The sequence below is a fragment of the Oncorhynchus clarkii genome, chromosome 22 (assembly GCF_045791955.1).
Source record: "Oncorhynchus clarkii lewisi isolate Uvic-CL-2024 chromosome 22, UVic_Ocla_1.0, whole genome shotgun sequence".
NCBI classification, from domain to species: Eukaryota; Metazoa; Chordata; class Actinopteri; order Salmoniformes; family Salmonidae; genus Oncorhynchus; species Oncorhynchus clarkii.
The window spans coordinates 28,797,184-28,817,183 of record NC_092168.1 but is presented as its reverse complement, the minus strand read 5'-3'; the positions used below and the strand labels follow the sequence as shown (position 1 = coordinate 28,817,183).

At 43.3% G+C, this 20,000-nt stretch overlaps 1 protein-coding gene across 2 annotated transcripts in view; it reads right to left on the bottom strand.

Annotated features, from left to right (window-relative positions):
• The window catches only part of LOC139380741 (ephrin type-A receptor 3-like), a 154,429-nt gene that overhangs the window by 34,629 nt on the left and 99,800 nt on the right, over positions 1–20,000 (bottom strand). For both annotated transcript variants that reach the window (XM_071123724.1, XM_071123722.1), the window contains exons 7-11: positions 15,474–15,636; positions 15,183–15,285; positions 13,523–13,587; positions 12,896–13,021; positions 1,088–1,273 (exon numbers count right to left, since the gene is read on the bottom strand). In XM_071123724.1, the coding sequence (XP_070979825.1) occupies positions 1,088–1,273; positions 12,896–13,021; positions 13,523–13,587; positions 15,183–15,285; positions 15,474–15,636 (643 nt within the window). The remainder of the gene's footprint in view (positions 1–1,087; positions 1,274–12,895; positions 13,022–13,522; positions 13,588–15,182; positions 15,286–15,473; positions 15,637–20,000) is intronic.

The window sequence follows — 20,000 nt, the reverse complement described above, 5'->3', positions numbered from 1 at the left end:
TTGCCACTGAGTGAAATGTCCATTTTTATAGTTTACTCTGTTTGTCGTCTCTCTGTTTGTCGTCTCTCTCCCTCTCTACTCTTGCAGCTGCTCAAATGCAGTCAACGGATTGTTTCAAAGAAGAACGATGCTGCTTTCCACTTTGCTTTTAAATCATTCTTTTTTTTATTCCTACAGTTCATCCAAGTGTTTTGTATATCACACATCAATTCGCCATTGCAATACTTGGTAAAAACAAAACGCTATTCGATTTTTGGCCCATCGTCCAGCCCTATCGTATAATTATTTTCAACTACTGTATATTGTGATTCAGAAATCCATGGCTGGGCTACAACTGATATGAAGCATCATTAAAACAGATCTGTTCTGGCCTGCTGGTCAAGTTGACCAGAGCTGGCTAACCTCTGTAAAGTTTTACTGTGAGTTTTACAAGCCTGCTTGTTCCTTTAAACTGATCAGTTCATCTGCTGTAGAGCGAGCAGAGGGAGATATTTTATAGGTTTAACTCTTCAGTATAACACGACATGGCCAGAACAGCAGTATTATGTGTGTGTGTGTGTGTGTGTGTGTGTGTGTGTGTGTGTGTGTGTGTGTGTGTGTGTTGTGTATGTTTTACGTGAGTGTGTGTGTATGTTTGTGTGTGTGCATACGTGCACGCATGCATCAGGCCAGAGTGAGTTAACAGGCAGAGAGTGCAGTGAGGTGGAGACCGACTCTGATTGTGGACCAGAGGTCAAAGTAATTATTTCACCGTTTTCCGAGTAATTACCTTTAAGAGGCTGAGAATGTGTGAGTGTGTGAGAATATCTGTGTTAAGGAGCCTCAGGAGGGAGGGTGAGATTCAAGCCAATAGAACTCAATAAAAATGGATTATCTTGTAAAGGTGTAGCCAGTTTCATAGAATTGTTCAGTGTATAACCAACAACACATTTTGTCCAAGGTTTTCTTCTGGGAAGGATTCTTTAGGCTCCATCTGGCCAGGCATAACATACTTCATACATACATAAATATCACGCCAATATTTAATTAGTGATATGTTTGTTTTTCTCTCATTCTTATTGTATAGTAAGATGTGGTCTGTACGTACTCCTGGTGACCACTCCCTCCAGCCTGATGATGTTTGGATGGTCAAACTGTCCCATGATTGACGCCTCGGACAGGAAGTCCCGCCTCTGTTTGTCGGTGTATCCTGCCTTCAGCGTCTTGATTGCCACACAGATCTCCTTCTTACTGGGCAGACGCAGACGACCACTGCACACCTCCCCAAACTCACCTAAACACACACACATACACACACAGAGCGTTAATAACACACACATGCACTGTCACCAAGGACCTGAGGCTACAATCTATTATTGATTACTTTTCATCAGAATAACTGTTATCATTTATTTCAGTTGGATCAGACCCGTCAGAGAGTCTTGCTTCATTTCATAAATACCCACATTAGGCCATTATAAGCATGTGCAGTCATATGTCTTTCTTGGAATCCATTTCCCTCATTGAGATAACAATGACAAATTGAAGCTTGACTACATTGGCCACAGTCTATAAATGACCATTCTACTTTCCATATCATATAAAGCACTATGACACTCATCAGAACTGACCAATTATAATTCCAGCATAGTGAGGACATGTACAGTATCATTCCAGCATAGTGAGGACATGTACAGTATCATTCCAGCATAGTGAGGACATGTACAGTATCATTCCAGCATTGTGAGGACATGTACAGTATCATTCCAGCATAGTGAGGACACGTACAGTATCATTCCAGCATAGTGAGGACATGTACAGTATAATTCCAGCATAGTGAGGACATGTACAGTATAATTCCAGCATATTGAGGACATGTACAGTATCATTCCAGAATAGTGAGGACATGTACAGTATAATTCCAGCATTGTGAGGACATGTACAGTATAATTCCAGTATAGTGAGGACATGTACAGTATCATTCCAGCATAGTGAGGACATGTACAGTATAATTCCAGCATAGTGAAGACATGTACAGTATCATTCCAGCATAGTGAAGACATGTACAGTATAATTCCAGCATAGTGAGGACATGTACAGTATAATTCCAGCATAGTGAGGACATATACAGTATAATTCCAGCATAGTGAGAACATGTACAGTATCATTCCAGCATAGTGAGGACATGTACAGTATCATTCCAGCATAGTGAGGACATGTACAGTATCATTCCAGCATAGTGAGGACATGTACAGTATCATTCCAGCATAGTGAGAACATGTATAGTATCATTCCAGCATAGTGAGGACATGTACAGTATAATTCCAGCATAGTGAGGACATGTACTGTATCATTCAAGCATAGTGAGGTCATGTACAGTATCATTCCAGCATAGTGAGAACATGTACAGTATAATTCCAGCATAGTGAGGACATGTACAGTATCATTCCAGCATAGTGAAGACATGTACAGTATCATTCCAGCATAGTGAGGACATATACAGTATAATTCCAGCATAGTGAGAACATGTACAGTATCATTCCAGCATAGTGAGGACATGTACAGTATCATTCCAGCATAGTGAGGACATGTACAGTATCATTCCAGCATAGTGAAGACATGTACAGTATAATTCCAGCATAGTGAGGACATGTACAGTATCATTCCAGCATAGTGAGGTCATGTACAGTATCATTCCAGCATAGTGAGAACATGTACAGTATAATTCCAGCATAGTGAGGACATGTACAGTATCATTCCAGCATAGTGAGGACATGTACAGTATCATTCCAGCATAGTGAAGACATGTACAGTATCATTCCAGCATAGTGAGGACATATACAGTATAATTCCAGCATAGTGAGAACATGTACAGTATCATTCCAGCATAGTGAGGACATGTACAGTATCATTCCAGCATAGTGAGGACATGTACAGTATCATTCCAGCATAGTGAAGACATGTACAGTATCATTCCAGCATAGTGAGGACATGTACAGTATCATTCCAGCATAGTGAGGACATGTACAGTATAATTCCAGCATAGTGAGGACATGTACAGTATCATTCCAGCATAGTGAGGACATGTACAGTATCATTCCAGCATAGTGAGGACATGTACAGTATAATTCCAGCATAGTGAGGACATGTACAGTATAATTCCAGCATAGTGAGGACATGTACAGTATCATTCCAGCATAGTGAGGTCATGTACAGTATCATTCCAGCATAGTGAGAACATGTACAGTATAATTCCAGCATAGTGAGGACATGTACAGTATCATTCCAGCATAGTGAGGACATGTACAGTATCATTCCAGCATAGTGAAGACATGTACAGTATCATTCCAGCATAGTGAGGACATATACAGTATAATTCCAGCATAGTGAGAACATGTACAGTATCATTCCAGCATAGTGAGGACATGTACAGTATCATTCCAGCATAGTGAGGACATGTACAGTATCATTCCAGCATAGTGAAGACATGTACAGTATCATTCCAGCATAGTGAGGACATGTACAGTATCATTCCAGCATAGTGAGGACATGTACAGTATAATTCCAGCATAGTGAGGACATGTACAGTATCATTCCAGCATAGTGAGGACATGTACAGTATCATTCCAGCATAGTGAGGACATGTACAGTATAATTCCAGCATAGTGAGGACATGTACAGTATAATTCCAGCATAGTGAGGACATGTACAGTATCATTCCAGCATAGTGAGGACATGTACAATATAATTCCAGCATAGTGAGGACATGTACTGTATAATTCCAGCATAGTGAGGACATGTACAGTATAATTCCAGTATAGTGAGGACATGTACAGTATCATTCCAGCATAGTGAGGACATGTACAGTATCATTCCAGCATAGTGAGGACATGTACAGTATCATTCCAGCATAGTGAGGACATGTACAGTATAATTCCAGCATAGTGAGGACATGTACAGTATCATTCCAGCATAGTGAGAACATGTACAGTATAATTCCAGCATAGTGAGGACATGTACAGTATAATTCCAGCATAGTGAGGACATATACAGTATAATTCCAGCATAGTGAGAACATGTACAGTATCATTCCAGCATAGTGAGGACATGTACAGTATCATTCCAGCATAGTGAGGACATGTACAGTATCATTCCAGCATAGTGAGGACATGTACAGTATCATTCCAGCATAGTGAGGACATGTACAGTATCATTCCAGCATAGTGAGGACATGTACAGTATCATTCCAGCATAGTGAGAACATGTATAGTATCATTCCAGCATAGTGAGGACATGTACAGTATAATTCCAGCATAGTGAGGACATGTACTGTATCATTCCAGCATAGTGAGGTCATGTACAGTATCATTCAAGCATAGTGAGAACATGTATAGTATCATTCCAGCATAGTGAGGACATGTACAGTATAATTCCAGCATAGTGAGAACATGTACAGTATCATTCCAGCATAGTGAGGACATGTACAGTATCATTCCAGCATAGTGAGGACATGTACAGTATCATTCCAGCATAGTGAGGTCATGTACAGTATCATTCTAGCATAGTGAGGTCATGTACAGTATCATTCCAGCATAGTGAGGACATGTACAGTATCATTCCAGCATAGTGAGAACATGTACAGTATAATTCCAACATAGTGAGGACATGTACAGTATCATTCCAGCATAGTGAGGACATGTACAGTATAATTCCAGCATAGTGAGGACATGTACAGTATCATTCCAGCATTGTGAGGACATGTACAGTATCATTCCAGCATAGTGAGGACATGTACAGTATAATTCCAGCAAAGTGAGGACATGTGCAGTATCATTCCAGCATAGTGAAGACATGTACAGTATCATTCCAGCATAGTGAAGACATGTACAGTATCATTCTAGCATAGTGAGGACATGTACAGTATCATTCCAGCATAGTGAGGACATGTACAGTATAATTCCAGCATAGTGAGGACATGTACAGTATCATTCCAGCATAGTGAGGGCATGTACAGTATAATTTCAGCATAGTGAGGACATGTACAGTATCATTCCAGCATAGTGAGGACATGTACTGTATCATTCCAGCATAGTGAGGACATGTACAGTATCATTCCAGCATAGTGAGGACATGTACTGTATCATTCCAGCATAGTGAGGACATGTACAGTATCCTTCCTGCATAGTGAGGACATGTACAGTATCATTCCAGCATAGTGAGGACATGTACTGTATCATTCCAGCATAGTGAGGACATGTACAGTATCATTCCAGCATAGTGAGAACATGTACAGTATAATTCCAACATAGTGAGGACATGTACAGTATCATTCCAGCATAGTGAGGACATGTACAGTATAATTCCAGCATAGTGAGGACATGTACAGTATCATTCCAGCATTGTGAGGACATGTACAGTATCATTCCAGCATAGTGAGGACATGTACAGTATAATTCCAGCAAAGTGAGGACATGTGCAGTATCATTCCAGCATAGTGAAGACATGTACAGTATCATTCCAGCATAGTGAAGACATGTACAGTATCATTCTAGCATAGTGAGGACATGTACAGTATCATTCCAGCATAGTGAGGACATGTACAGTATAATTCCAGCATAGTGAGGACATGTACAGTATCATTCCAGCATAGTGAGGACATGTACAGTATAATTTCAGCATAGTGAGGACATGTACAGTATCATTCCAGCATAGTGAGGACATGTACTGTATCATTCCAGCATAGTGAGGACATGTACAGTATCATTCCAGCATAGTGAGGACATGTACTGTATCATTCCAGCATAGTGAGGACATGTACAGTATCCTTCCTGCATAGTGAGGACATGTACAGTATCATTCCAGCATAGTGAGGACATGTACTGTATCATTCCAGCATAGTGAGGACATGTACAGTATCATTCCAGCATAGTGAGGACATGTACTGTATCATTCCAGCATAGTGAGGACATGTACTGTATCATTCCAGCATAGTGAGGACATCCCTATCCCTCTGAGGTATGAAGCCTCTCTGGTGGTGTCACGCCCTGATCTGTTTCACCTGTTCCTGATCGTCTCCACCTCCTCCAGGTGTCGCTTGTTTTCCCCAGTGTATTTATCCCTGTGTTTCCTGTCTCTCTGTACCAGTTCGTCTTGTTCGTCTCCAAGTCAACCAGCGTGTTCCCATTCTCCTGCTTTTTGCGTTCTCCTTTTTCTAGTCCTCACGGTTTTGACCCTTGCCTGTTTCTGGACTCTGTACCCACCTGCCTGACCATTCTGCCTGCCTTGACCACGAGCCTGTCTGCCACTCTGTACCTCCTGGACTCTGATCTGGTTTTGACCTTTTTGCCTGTCCACGACAATTCTCTTGCCTACCCCTTTGGATTAATCAACATAGTAAGACTCCAACCATCTGCCTCCTGTGTCTGCATTTCAGTCTCGCCTTGTGCCTTGATAGGTGGATAGCTTCTCTGGTGGATAGGATCACAGAACACAAAAACTTTATTAGACACAAGGACGAGAACTACCCTCTAGCAGCCCACTTTATCCAACACCAACATACAGTCAATGAACTGAAATGTTCTGGGCAATAGAGAATGCAAAAAAGAGGCTAAATGGATCCACCTCCTAGATACTGTTTATCCCCATGGACGTAACAAACTACAGCTAAACTAGTATACTTAGCCTTTCCTAGACTGACTAGTCTATAGCCTCTTGTGTACTTTACTTGTTCTTCTGAATTATAGTATATTCACTATATTGTGCTTCTTTTTTATGGAACGTGTTTTACACACCAGTTCATATACTGTCCTTTATGCACCAGTTCATATACTGTCCTTTACACACCAGTTCATATACTGTCCTTTACGCACCAGTTCATATACTGTCCTTTACACACCAGTTCATATAATGTCCTTTACACACCAGTTCATATACTGTCCTTTATGCACCAGTTCATATACTGTCCTTTACACACCAGTTCATATAATGTCCTTTATGCACCAGTTCATATAATGTCCTTTATGCACCAGTTCATATACTGTCCTTTACACACCAGTTCATATACTGTCCTTTATGCACCAGTTCATATAATGTCCTTTACACACCAGTTCATATAATGTCCTTTATGCACCAGTTCATATACTGTCCTTTATGCACCAGTTCATATACTGTCCTTTACACACCAGTTCATATACTGTCCTTTACACACCAGTTCATATAATGTCCTTTACACACCAGTTCATATAATGTCCTTTACACACCAGTTCATATACTGTCCTTTACACACCAGTTCATATAATGTCCTTTACACACCAGTTCATATACTGTCCTTTACACACCAGTTCATATACTGTCCTTTACACACCAGTTCATATAATGTCCTTTACACACCAGTTCATATACTGTCCTTTACACACCAGTTCATATACTGTCCTTTACACACCAGTTCATATACTGTCCTTTACACACCAGTTCATATACTGTCCTTTACACACCAGTTCATATACTGTCCTTTACACACCAGTTCATATACTGTCCTTTACACACCAGTTCCTATACTGTCCTTTACACACCAGTTCATATACTGTCCTTTACACACCAGTTCATATAATGTCCTTTACACACCAGTTCATATACTGTCCTTTACACACCAGTTCATATACTGTCCTTTACACACCAGTTCATATAATGTCCTTTACACACCAGTGCATATACTGTCCTTTACACACCAGTTCATATAATGTCCTTTACACACCAGTTCATATACTGTCCTTTACACACCAGTTCATATACTGTCCTTTACACACCAGTTCATATACTGTCCTTTACACACCAGTTCATATAATGTCCTTTACACACCAGTTCATATACTGTCCTTTACACACCAGTTCATATACTGTCCTTTACACACCAGTTCATATAATGTCCTTTACACACCAGTTCATATACTGTCCTTTACACACCAGTTCATATACTGTCCTTTACACACCAGTTCATATAATGTCCTTTACACACCAGTTCATATACTGTCCTTTACACACCAGTTCATATACTGTCCTTTATGCACCAGTTCATATACTGTCCTTTACACACCAGTTCATATACTGTCCTTTACACACCAGTTCATATACTGTCCTTTATGCACCAGTTCATATACTGTCCTTTACACACCAGTTCATATAATCTCCTTTATGCACCAGTCCATATACTGTCCTTTACACACCAGTTCATATACTGTCCTTTATGCACCAGTTCATATACTGTCCTTTATGCACCAGTTCATATACTGTCCTTTATGCACCAGTTCATATAATGTCCTTTATGCACCAGTTCATAGAAGTAGTGTTGCAGATGTGCGTCCTGATGCACAATGCTGATCTGCTCCTATATGTATTCTTTTGTAAATCTTTTCTGTTAATAGTTCACTAAAGTTTACTGCAAAGGTCTGGCCGCCTACTCTTCTTCTTTCTTAGATAGTTTCACTAGGCAGGACGTTGTGGTAGAGAGACCACTTCAACATCAGAAGGGCAGGTCAAGCATCACTCTGATACGGCTGGTGACAGGGACTTGGCTAGAGAGGAGGGGGTGTGTGTTTGTGAAGGACAGTGACGTCACAGCAAAAACATGCCAAGCCCTCTCTCCGGGATGATCATTTCCCATAGCTGAGTTGGATCAGAGACGCATGATCGGTACTGAGTCAGAGACACACACACGCAAGGAGGCATATCACACGTACACACACATTCAGAGGGTCAGTAGTACTGGCCTGAGATTGGGTCTGGAAGAATTTAGCAGAATAATTACAGGCTGTCTAAACAGAGCAGCACGCAGCCTGCTGGGCTATGGGAGGGGGGGTCACAGCTGGGCTGTGGTTGGCCAGTGGACAGGCTGGGAAACGACCAGCACCAGAGTCAGTATTACCCTACCCTCCATCCACTCCTCTGATAAGCAGGGGAAGTGATTTGATTAATGAAACAAACTCTCTCTGCTTTCTGCTTTCAGGCTTTGATGTCTGCAGGTCATCTGTAAGGTGATGCCTTGTGTTTTAAAACAACCATCCAGAGAGAGTCTTTCAGATCTACTGCAGGGTGTCAAGTACACGGCCCGCGAGGGCGTCCAATCCAGCTCCCGGGGGGTTTGCATAATTTAAAAAAATAATATACACTACCGTTCAAAAGTTTGGAGTCACTTAGAAATGTCCTTGTTTTTGAAAGAAACACTATTTTTTTGTCCATTAAAATAACATCAAATTGATCAGAAAGTCTACAGTGTAGACATTGTTAATGTTATAAATGACTATTGTAGCTGGAAACAGCTGATTTTTAATGGAATATCTACATAGGTGTACAGAGGCCCATTATCAGCAACCGTCACTCCTGTGTTCCAATGGCATGTTGTGTTAGCTAATCCAAATGTATTATTAAGTCTAATTGATCAATTGAAAACCCTTTTGCAACTATATTAGCACAGCTGAAAACTGTTGTTTTGATTAAAGAAGCAATAAAACTGGCCTTCTTTAGACCAGTTGGGTATCTGGAGCATCAGCATTTGTGGGTTCGATTACAGGCTCAAAATGGCCAAATACTTTTCTTCTGAAACTCATCAGTCTATTCTTGTTCTGAGAAATGAAGGCTATTCCATGCGAGAAATTGCCAAGAGACTGAAGATCTCGTCCAACGCTGTGTACTACTCCCTTCACAGAACAGCGCAAACTGGCTCTAACCAGAATAGAAAGAGGAGTGGGAGGCTCCGGTGCACACCTGAGCAAGAGGACAAGTACATTAGAGTGTCTAGTTTGAGAAACAGATGCCTCACAAGTCCTCAACTGGCAGCTTCATTAAATAGTACCTGCAAAACACCAGTCTGAACGTCAACAGTGAAGAGGCGACTCCGGGATGCTGGCCTTCTAGGCAGAGTTGCAAAGAAAAAGCCATATCTCAGATTAACCAATAAAAATAAAAGATTAAGATGGGCAAAATAACACAGACACTGGACAGAGGAACTCTGCATAGAAGGCCAGCATCCCGGAGTCGCCTCTTCACTGTTGGCTGAAAAGTTGCTTCCTTCTCCTCTGACAATGTTCCCCAACTCTGAGGATTTTTTTCTTCCAGCAGGACAATGCTCCTTGCCACACAGCCAGGTCAATCAAGGTGTGGATGGAGGACCACTAGATCAAGACCGTGTCATGGCCAACCCAATCTCAAGACCTGAACCCCATTGAAAACTACTGGAATGTGATCAAGAGGAAGATGGACGGTCACAAGCCATCAAACAAAGCTGAGATGCTTGACTTTTTGCACCAGGAGTGGCATAAAGTCACCCAACATCAATTATTTTTTATTTTACCTTTATTTAACTAAGCAAGTCAGTTAAGAACAAATTCTTATTTTCAATGACGGCCTAGGAACAGTGGGTTAACTGCCTTGTTCAGGGGCCGAAAGACAGATTTTTACCTTGTCAGCTCGGGGATTCCATCTTGCAACCTTTCAGTTGCTAGTCCAACGCTCTAACCACTAGGCTACCTGCCACCCCCCACTTTGTCAATGTGAAAGACTGGTGGAGAGCATGTTAAGAGGCATGAAAGCTGTGATTGAAAATCAGGGTTATTCCACCAAATATTGGTTTCTCAACTCTTCCCAAGTTAAAACATTATAATTGTGTTGTTTAAAAATGAATATGATCTTATTTTCTTTGCATTATTTGAAGTCTGACAACACTGCATCTTTTCTGTTATTTTGACCAGTGGTCATTTTCTGCTAATAAATGCTCTCAATGACAATATTTTTATTTAGAATTTGGGAGAAATGTTGTCAGTAGTTTATAGAATAAAACAAAAAAATATTCATTTTACCCAAACATACCTATAACTAGTAAAACCAGAGACTGAAAATTTTGCAGTGGTCTCTTACTTTTTTCCAGAGCTGTATAGTGCATTTCAGAAAGTATTCAGACCCCTTGACTTTTTTCACATTTTACAGCCTTATTCTAAAATGGATTCAATAGTTCCCCCCCCCATCAACCTACACACAATACCCCATACCCCATAATGACAACATGAAAACAAGTTTTTAGAAAATGTTGCTAATTTATTACAAATAAAAAACTGAAATACCTTATTTACATAAGCATTCAGATCTCAAGGACGCTTAATGGAAACAGATGCACCTGAGCTCAATTTCAAGTCTCATAGCAAAGGGTCTGAATACTTAGGTAAATGTCATATTTCAGTTTGACATTTTTGGGATATTGTGTGTAGATTGATGAGGGGGAAAAACAATTGAATCCATTTTAGGACTATTTTTTGCACATTTTGACAGCAAGGAAATATAACACATTTTCAGTGCAGCCCTCTGGACCTTGCTGAAGACCAAATGCGCCCCCCGGGACAAAATTTGTTTGACACCCCTGATCTACAGGAACAGCTAAACTCTAGAGGGAGTGTATACTGCATTCTACTCTGTAAGTTCAGGTCTTGTAGAGTGAGGTCTGTATGATGGCTTTACAGCCAGAGGGACTTAGGAGACTAACATGCTGCTGCTGTGTGTGTGTGTGTGTGTGTGTGTGTGTGTGTGTGTGTGTGTGTGTGTGTGTGTGTGTGTGTGTGTGTGTGTGTGTGTGTGTGTGTGTGTGTGTGTGTGTGTGTGCGTGCGTGTGTATGTGTGCTCTCCCACTGCCTGCTATTCCCATGAATCACAATGCATTAACTTCATGTCTACACTCCTGCTGAAGACATCAGGGGGAGAGAGGAGAGGTGGAGAAAGGAGAGAGAGGAGAGGAAGAGAGAGGAGAGGTGGAGAAAGGAGAGGTGGAGAGAGAGGAGAGGTGGAGAAAGGAGAGGTGGAGAAAGGAGAGAGAGGAGAGAGAGAGGAGAGAGAGGAGAGGTGGAGAGAGAGGAGAGAGAGAGGAGAGGTGGAGAGAGAGAGGAGAGAGAGAGGAGAGAGAGGAGAGAGAGAGAGGAGAGAGAGGAGAGAGGAGAGAGAGAGAAGAGAGAGAGGAGAGAGAGGAGAGAGGAGAGAGAGAGGAGAGAGAGAAGAGAGATAGGAGAGAGAGAGGAGAGAGGAGAGAGAGGAGAGAGAGGAGAGAGAGAGGAGAGAGAGGAGAGGTGGAGAAAGGAGAGAGAGGAGAGGTGGAGAAAGGAGAGAGGGGGGAGAGAGGAGAGGAGGAGAAAGGAGAGAGAGGGGAGAGAGAGGTAGAGAGGAGAAAGGAGAGAGAGATAAGAAGAGAAAGGAGAGAGAGAGAGATGTAGAGAGGAAGCTGTGGGGGGTGTAAAATAATATCCCATCTGGAGGTGCGGTACTTTTACCCATAGTCCTCTGCTTCAGCAGCATGCACTCTATTAAATTCAGTGAGGCAGGGAGGACTTCTTCCGTCTCCCTCTCTACATCCCCTTTCTCTATCCATCAATCCCTATCACTACCTCCACTCCCCTTCCGACCATCTCTCAATCCAACCCTTTATCCATATCACCTTTTCCTCCACCCCATCCCTCACTCTTCTTCCCTTCCTCCCTCCCTTCCCTGCCTTTCCCTCTCTCCCTCCGTAGCAGGAGAGGAGGAAAATGAAGCTCTCCAGCTGAGGTGTTAAATGAATCTCATTCTCACCACATTCAGAACAAACACACTTCACTCTCAAATAGCTCCTCTTTGTGCCTCTGAATGCCAATGTATGTGACGTATATTTGGGATTGCTGTGAATTTAATGTGGGACATTTTGTTCAAGATGTCTTACTGTAGGTAACCGTATCTGAATGCTATGTGTTATTGACATGTTTGGGATTTAAAAATACATTTGATTGATATATATATATATATATATATATATGTGTGTGTGTGTGTGTGTGTGTGTGTGTATGTGTGTGTGTGTGTGTGTGTGTGTGTGTGTATGTGTGTGTGTGCGTGTGTGATGTCTCTTGTCTCACCTGCTCCCACCACCTTGTCGATGGCGATACAGGAAGCATCCAGCTCCTTGGCAAACTCATGGACGGCCTGACTGGGGTCTTCATAGGTGTGAGGGTCTACGTAGGTCCTTATTCCTGGCAGACGCACTGAGGAGGGAGAGGGAGAGAGTTGGCAATTGTTTCATTGGGAGAACCAGAAGCTGTGTGTGTGTGTGTGTGTGTGTGTGTGTGTGTGTGTGTGTGTGTGTGTGTGTGTGTGTGTGTGTGTGTGTGTGTGTGTGTGTGTGGTTTTAGAATGTGTTAGCTATAGGAATAGGCAGTGGAGACTAGAGAATTTGGCTGGGTCACAAAACACATTACATCATGTGACATGTATGGATGACTCACCCATCAATAAGGCCAGTCAATGGTTCATATGTAAGAACAACACTAGGTTGGTTTATGAGTGTGGCCAGCCCCAATGAAAACACATTTCTGTTCAAATAAACCCCAATCAGGAGATGGATTATACTGTACACAAACATCTTGGCCCTGTACCTAACTAACGCTGAGGTGGGGGTATAATGACTCAATGTATTTTAGAAGAACCATTGACAGACAAAGAGACAGAGAAAGAGACAGACAGGGAGGGGAGAGAAGTGAACTTACGGTGACCGTTGCCAAAGTGCAGTCTCTTTTCATCAGGCTGTTTAGACTTGCTGTAGCCACAGAACCTGTCAGTCACAATGATAGAGATTAAGGTCACACCTTTACCCATCAGCCTTCACTCCCCCCTTTCCCTTGCCTTACATCTGAGGGCATAGCACATTGTTTGTGTTTGTGTGTGTGTGTGTGTGTGTGCAGAGGGGAGCAGCAGTCAGTCCAGTCTACGATGGCGTGTTTTTCTTTGCTGTGAGCCAGAACAGGATCTGTTGGACTAGTAATGAGCCTGAGAGTTCTACTCTCACTACAGCACTGACTGCCAACATCAACCCCACACGCAGGCACACACACACACCTCTCACATCGGGGCTGGTACACCACACACACACACCTCTCACATCGGGGCTGTTACACCACACACACACACACACCTCTCACATCGGGGCTGTTACACCACACACACACACACACACACCTCTCACATCGGGGCTGTTACACCACACACACACACCTCTCACATCGGGGCTGTTACACCACACACACACCTCACATCGGGGCTGTTACACCACACACACACACACCTCTCACATCGGGGCTGTTACACCACACACACACACCTCTCACATCGGAACTGTTACACCACACACACACCTCTCACATCGGGGCTGTTACACCACACACACACACCTCTCACATCGGGGCTGTTACACCACACACACACACACACACACCTCTCACATCGGGGCTGTTACACCACACACACACACCTCTCACATCGGGGCTGTTACACCACACACACACCTCTCACATCGGGGCTGTTACACCACACACACACCTCTCACATCGGAACTGTTACACCACACACACACCTCTCACATCGGGGCTGTTACACCACACACACACACCTCTCACATCGGGGCTGTTACACCACACACACACACACACACACACACACACACACCTCTCACATCGGGGCTGTTACACCACACACACACACCTCTCACATCGGGGCTGTTACACCACACACACACCTCTCACATCGGGGCTGTTACACCACACACACACCTCTCACATCGGGGCTGTTACACCACACACACACCTCTCACATCGTGGCACACAAAATAAAAAAAGCAACAGGAGCATGCTGTATAGACCAGGGATCATCATGCTGTATAGACCAGGGATCATCATGCTGTATAGACCAGGGATCATCATGCTGTATAGACCAGGGATCATCATGCTGTATAGACCAGGGATCATCATGCTGTATAGACCAGGGATCTTCATGCTGTATAGACCAGGGATCATCATGCTGTATAGACCAGGGATCATCATACTGTATAGACCAGGGATCATCATGCTGTATAGACCAGGGATCATCATGCTGTATAGACCAGGGATCATCATGCTGTATAGACCAGGGATCAGATATGCCGAACAATAAAATAAAAACTTTGGGGGAAGGTAAATCAAATCCCCCCTGGGCCGCCAGTTGGGGAACCCTGGTATAGGTGTATTACTTAGCATTAGTAGGGATGGGATCTAGCCTTCCCACAGCATCCTCACAGTACAGTATGTCTCTGCATGTGTAGGCCAACCCCCCGGGTAGAAAGAGACATGTATTTGGAGATGACAGTGTTTTGTGCATTGTGATTGGTGTACAGACCTGCCAATCACCACGTAGAGGAGGACGGAGAGCAAAATAATGGCTACAGAGGAAGAGATGGCTATCAACACCACCTGACTACTCTCACTGGAGATAGAGAACGCTGAGTGGGAGGAGAGAGAAACCAGAGAACAAGGGAGGAGAGATAAAGGTTAGCATATACAAGCACAGGTCAATGACAAAAATCTAACTATTGAATCACTGACATCCTTCACTAGGTGTTGAATTACAAAATACAGTATTTAGACTCTTCAACGGTATATAATAAGGTGGGATCAGAGCTGTACTTACAGTCAGGGCTTGTCTCAAACTCAAAGCTCCTGCTGCTGGCTCCGTAGCCTGCTGCAGTCCTGGCCCTGATCTGGAGCAGGTAGGAGGTGTCTGCCTTTAGACCGCCCAACGTCACGTTACAACCCTTAGAGCGCAGGATGGTGTAGCTGGTCTCCTGCTCCTGCTACAGGGGGCGAGAGTGAGGAAGGAGCGATGGAGAGAGGGAGGAGGAAGAGAGACAGAGTGAGAGAGAGAGAGTGAGCGAGAAAGAGAGAGAGAGAGAGAGAGAGAGAGAGAGAGAGAGTGAGCGAGAGAGAGAGAGAGAGAGAGAGAGAGAGAGAGAGAGAGAGAGAGAGAGAGAGAGAGAGAGAAAAGACAGAGGTTACTATCAGTCCATGGAGGAATGTGTATAATAATGTATACAGGCATCTGTGTACTGAGACTGTTGACACATCGGGTCACCCATCAGGGACAGGTCAGTACCAAGGGAAGAAAATGGTTGTTTGCAATCAGGTGTACACTATAGAGCTCGGCCACAACACACACACACACACACACACACACACACACACACACAACCCAGCATGGTGAATTACAACCTTAATATTTTGCATCTCTACAGATCTTAGTGCCGCCTTGATCCCTCCACCAGCCTAACAGAACTAGATTTACTGTTTCGGGTCTACGTTCAGCCCATTGTTTCCAGATGTCGGGGACGGTACAGGAGGTAGAGAGGAGGGATTCACAGAGATGTATAGGATTCCCTGAGAGTCCAAGCCTTAAAGCTTATGTTGGCTGTCATACCAACCCTGTCCTCATTGAGCCAGAGAGAGGTACCAACCCTGTCCTCATTAAGCCAGAGAGAGGTACCAACCCTGTCCTCATTGAGCCAGAGAGAGGTACCAACCCTGTCCTCATTAAGCCAGAGAGAGGTACCAACCCTGTCCTCATTGAGCCAGAAAGAGTTACCAACCCTGTCCTCATTGAGCCAGAGAGAGGTACCAACCCTGTCCTCATTGAGCCAGAGAGAGGTACCAACCCTGTCCTCATTGAGCCAGAGAGAGGTACCAACCCTGTCCTCATTGAGCCAGAGAGAGGTACCAACCCTGTCCTCATTGAGCCAGAGAGAGGTACCAACCTCTGTGTGTGTGTGCGTGTGCGTGTGCGTGCGTGCGTGCGTGTGTGTGTGTGTGTGTGTGTGTGTAATTGTCAAGTGTTACCAGTTACCAGAGACAGACTATGGTTACAAAATGTTGTCTCTTCCACTAATCAGTACAAAATAAAGAATAAAAAGCCCATGTGTGTAAGAGCAGAGCGGACCATTCAATATAGTGAGTTGATCTTCTACAAATATACACAACATACAGAGGCTAAGATTTGAAATGTTTTCATTTGACATTTCTTGGCTGCTCTTTAGAACAACAGCCAATCATATTGTCCTGCTGTAGACACCTCCCCTAAGAGTCTGTGGTAGATCAGAGATGACTTTCAGTATGTGATGAGGAGTGAGGTAAGAGGGTTCAGACCGTACAGCTAATATTCTCTGATTAGTGCATCCTCTCTGTCCAGTGCACCTGGATGTAGAACTAATGCCATCATGCATCATCACTACTCCCTTTCATCTAGAGAACTCTAGGTACACACATAAACACACAAACACACACATACACACACACAAATACACACACACACAAACACACACACACACACACACGCACGCACGCACGCACAAACACACACACACACACACAAACAAACACACACACAAACACACGCACATGCACACACGCACACACGCACACACACAAACACGCACACACACACACACACACACACAAACACACGCACACACACGCACACACAAACACACTCACACAAACACACACACACACAAACGCACACACACAAACACACACACACACACACAAACACACACACACACACACGCACACACAAAACACACTCACACAAACGCACACGCACACACACAAACACACACACAAACACACGCACATGCACGCACGCACACAATACCCAAGCTGTAGAGCCCTCTCTAAACCAAACATCATGTCCAATAAGCTGATTCAATCTCTCTTTACAGACCCAATAACAGACTGGTGATACGATACAGATCACACACACACTACTCACACAAAGACACACCATTTACACACACTGTGAAAACACACACACACAATTCAGAGCCACTAATGGAGTGCATCAGGGATTTATGGTGCAAGAAGCCCTTTAAAATAACTTCAGTCTTCCTGTCTGAGAAGAGAAACCAACAACCTCACCACCCCTCCTCAGGACTGCTGTGTGATACCTTTTCCATGTGCCTTGTATAATACCAGTCTTCATCAGGCAGAAATCTTTCCCAGCTCGTCACTGTTCACTGCCCTCCACATCATGTGATCCCCTGGAAATCACACGCAGGTGTGCCCAGGCTCCTTGAGCTCTAAGCTGCATTTTGCAAGCCGTGCGATTGTACCCACTCTCTTTGTATGATGTTGGCGGAATGTCTATATGTCCATCATGTTCCGCTCTGACTATCTAAATAGTGCAGTCTGGTGATCTGGCCCTGGAAATACTGACTGAGTGTGAGCAGAAGGAATAGAACTGATGTAAATACAGAATGTATTTCAGAAGCATTCCTTTCCATCTCAACCCCAGGATAAATAAACACTGAAATTAAAGTTGATCTGAAAGTTTCTCTCTCTTTTCCAGATTAATGAGATAAAAACAGAAAAATAAATGTTTAAGTGTATTCCCACAAACTCTATTTTCATCAAGTGCACTAAAAAGCCTTATCTACGACTGAGAGTCATTTAGCCTTGAGCTAGGAAGACCAAACCGTACGTCTTGAGCATGGAGAGCCGGGTGAGGGGGAGAGAGGTAACAGAGAATAGGAGAGAGGGAGAAGGAGAGTGTATGGATGGGAATTCCCAATTTCCCAGACATGGTTGATTTATTATTATTTTATTTTACCTTCATTTAACTGAGCAAGTCAGTTAAGAATAAATTCTTATTTTCAATGACGGCCTAGGAACAGGGGCAGAACGACATATTTTTACCTTGTCAACTCGGGGATTCGATCTTGCAACCATTTGGTAACGCTAGCTACCAATATCACCCCTTAGCTTAGTCAGTTAGCCTTTCATACATACTGACTACTTTTTCCTGTTCTACACGCCACCAGGCCAGTATCCAATACAGTGCCTTGCGAAAGTATTCGGCCACCTTAAACTTTGCGACCTTTTGCCACATTTCAGGCTTCAAACATAAAGATATAAAACTGTATTTTTTGGTGAAGAATCAACAGCAAGTGGGACACAATCATGAAGTGGAACGACATTTATTGGATATTTCAAACTTTTTTAACAAATCAAAAGCTGAAAAATTGGGCGTGCAAAATTATTCAGCCCCTTTACTTTCAGTGCAGCAAACTCTCTCCAGAAGTTCAGTGAAGATCTCTGAATGATCCAATGTTGACCTAAATGACTAATGATGATAAATACAATCCACCTGTGTGTAATCAAGTCTCCTTATAAATGCACCTGCACTGTGATAGTCTCAGAGGTCCGTTAAAAGCGCAGAGAGCATCATGAAGAACAAGGAACACACCAGACAGGTCCGAGATACTGTTGTGAAGAAGTTTAAAGCCGGATTTGGATACAAAAAGATTTCCCAAGCTTTAAACATCCCAAGGAGCACTGTGCAAGCGATAATATTGAAATGGAAGGAGTATCAGACCACTGCAAATCTACCAAGACCTGGCCGTCCCTCTAAACTTTCAGCTCATTCAAGGAGAAGACTGATCAGAGATGCAGCCAAGAGGCCCATGATCACTCTGGATGAACTGCAGAGATCTACAGCTGATGTGGGAGACTTTGTCCATAGGACAACAATCAGTCGTATATTGCACAAATCTGGCCTTTATGGAAGAGTGGCAAGAAGAAAGCCATTTCTTAAAGATATCCATAAAAAGTGTTGTTTAAAGTTTGCCACAAGCCACCTGGGAGACACACCAAACATGTGGAAGAAGGTGCTCTGGTCAGATGAAACCAAAATTGAACTTTTTGGCAACAATGCAAAACGTTATGTTTGGCGTAAAAGCAACACAGCTGAACACACCATCCCCACTGTCAAACATGGTGGTGGCAGCATCATGGTTTGGGCCTGCTTTTCTTCAGCAGGGACAGGGAAGATGGTTAAAATTGATGGGAAGATGGATGGAGCCAAATACAGGACCATTCTGGAAGAAAACCTGATGGAGTCTGCAAAAGACCTGAGACTGGGACGGAGATTTGTCTTCCAACAAGACAATGATCCAAAACATAAAGCAAAATCTACAATGGAATGGTTCAAAAATAAACATATCCAGGTGTTAGAATGGCCAAGTCAAAGTTCAGACCTGAATCCAATCGAGAATCTGTGGAAAGAACTGAAAACTGCTGTTCACAAATGCTCTCCATCCAACCTCACTGAGCTCGAGCTGTTTTGCAAGGAGGAATGGGAAAACATTTTAGTCTCTCGATGTCCAAAACT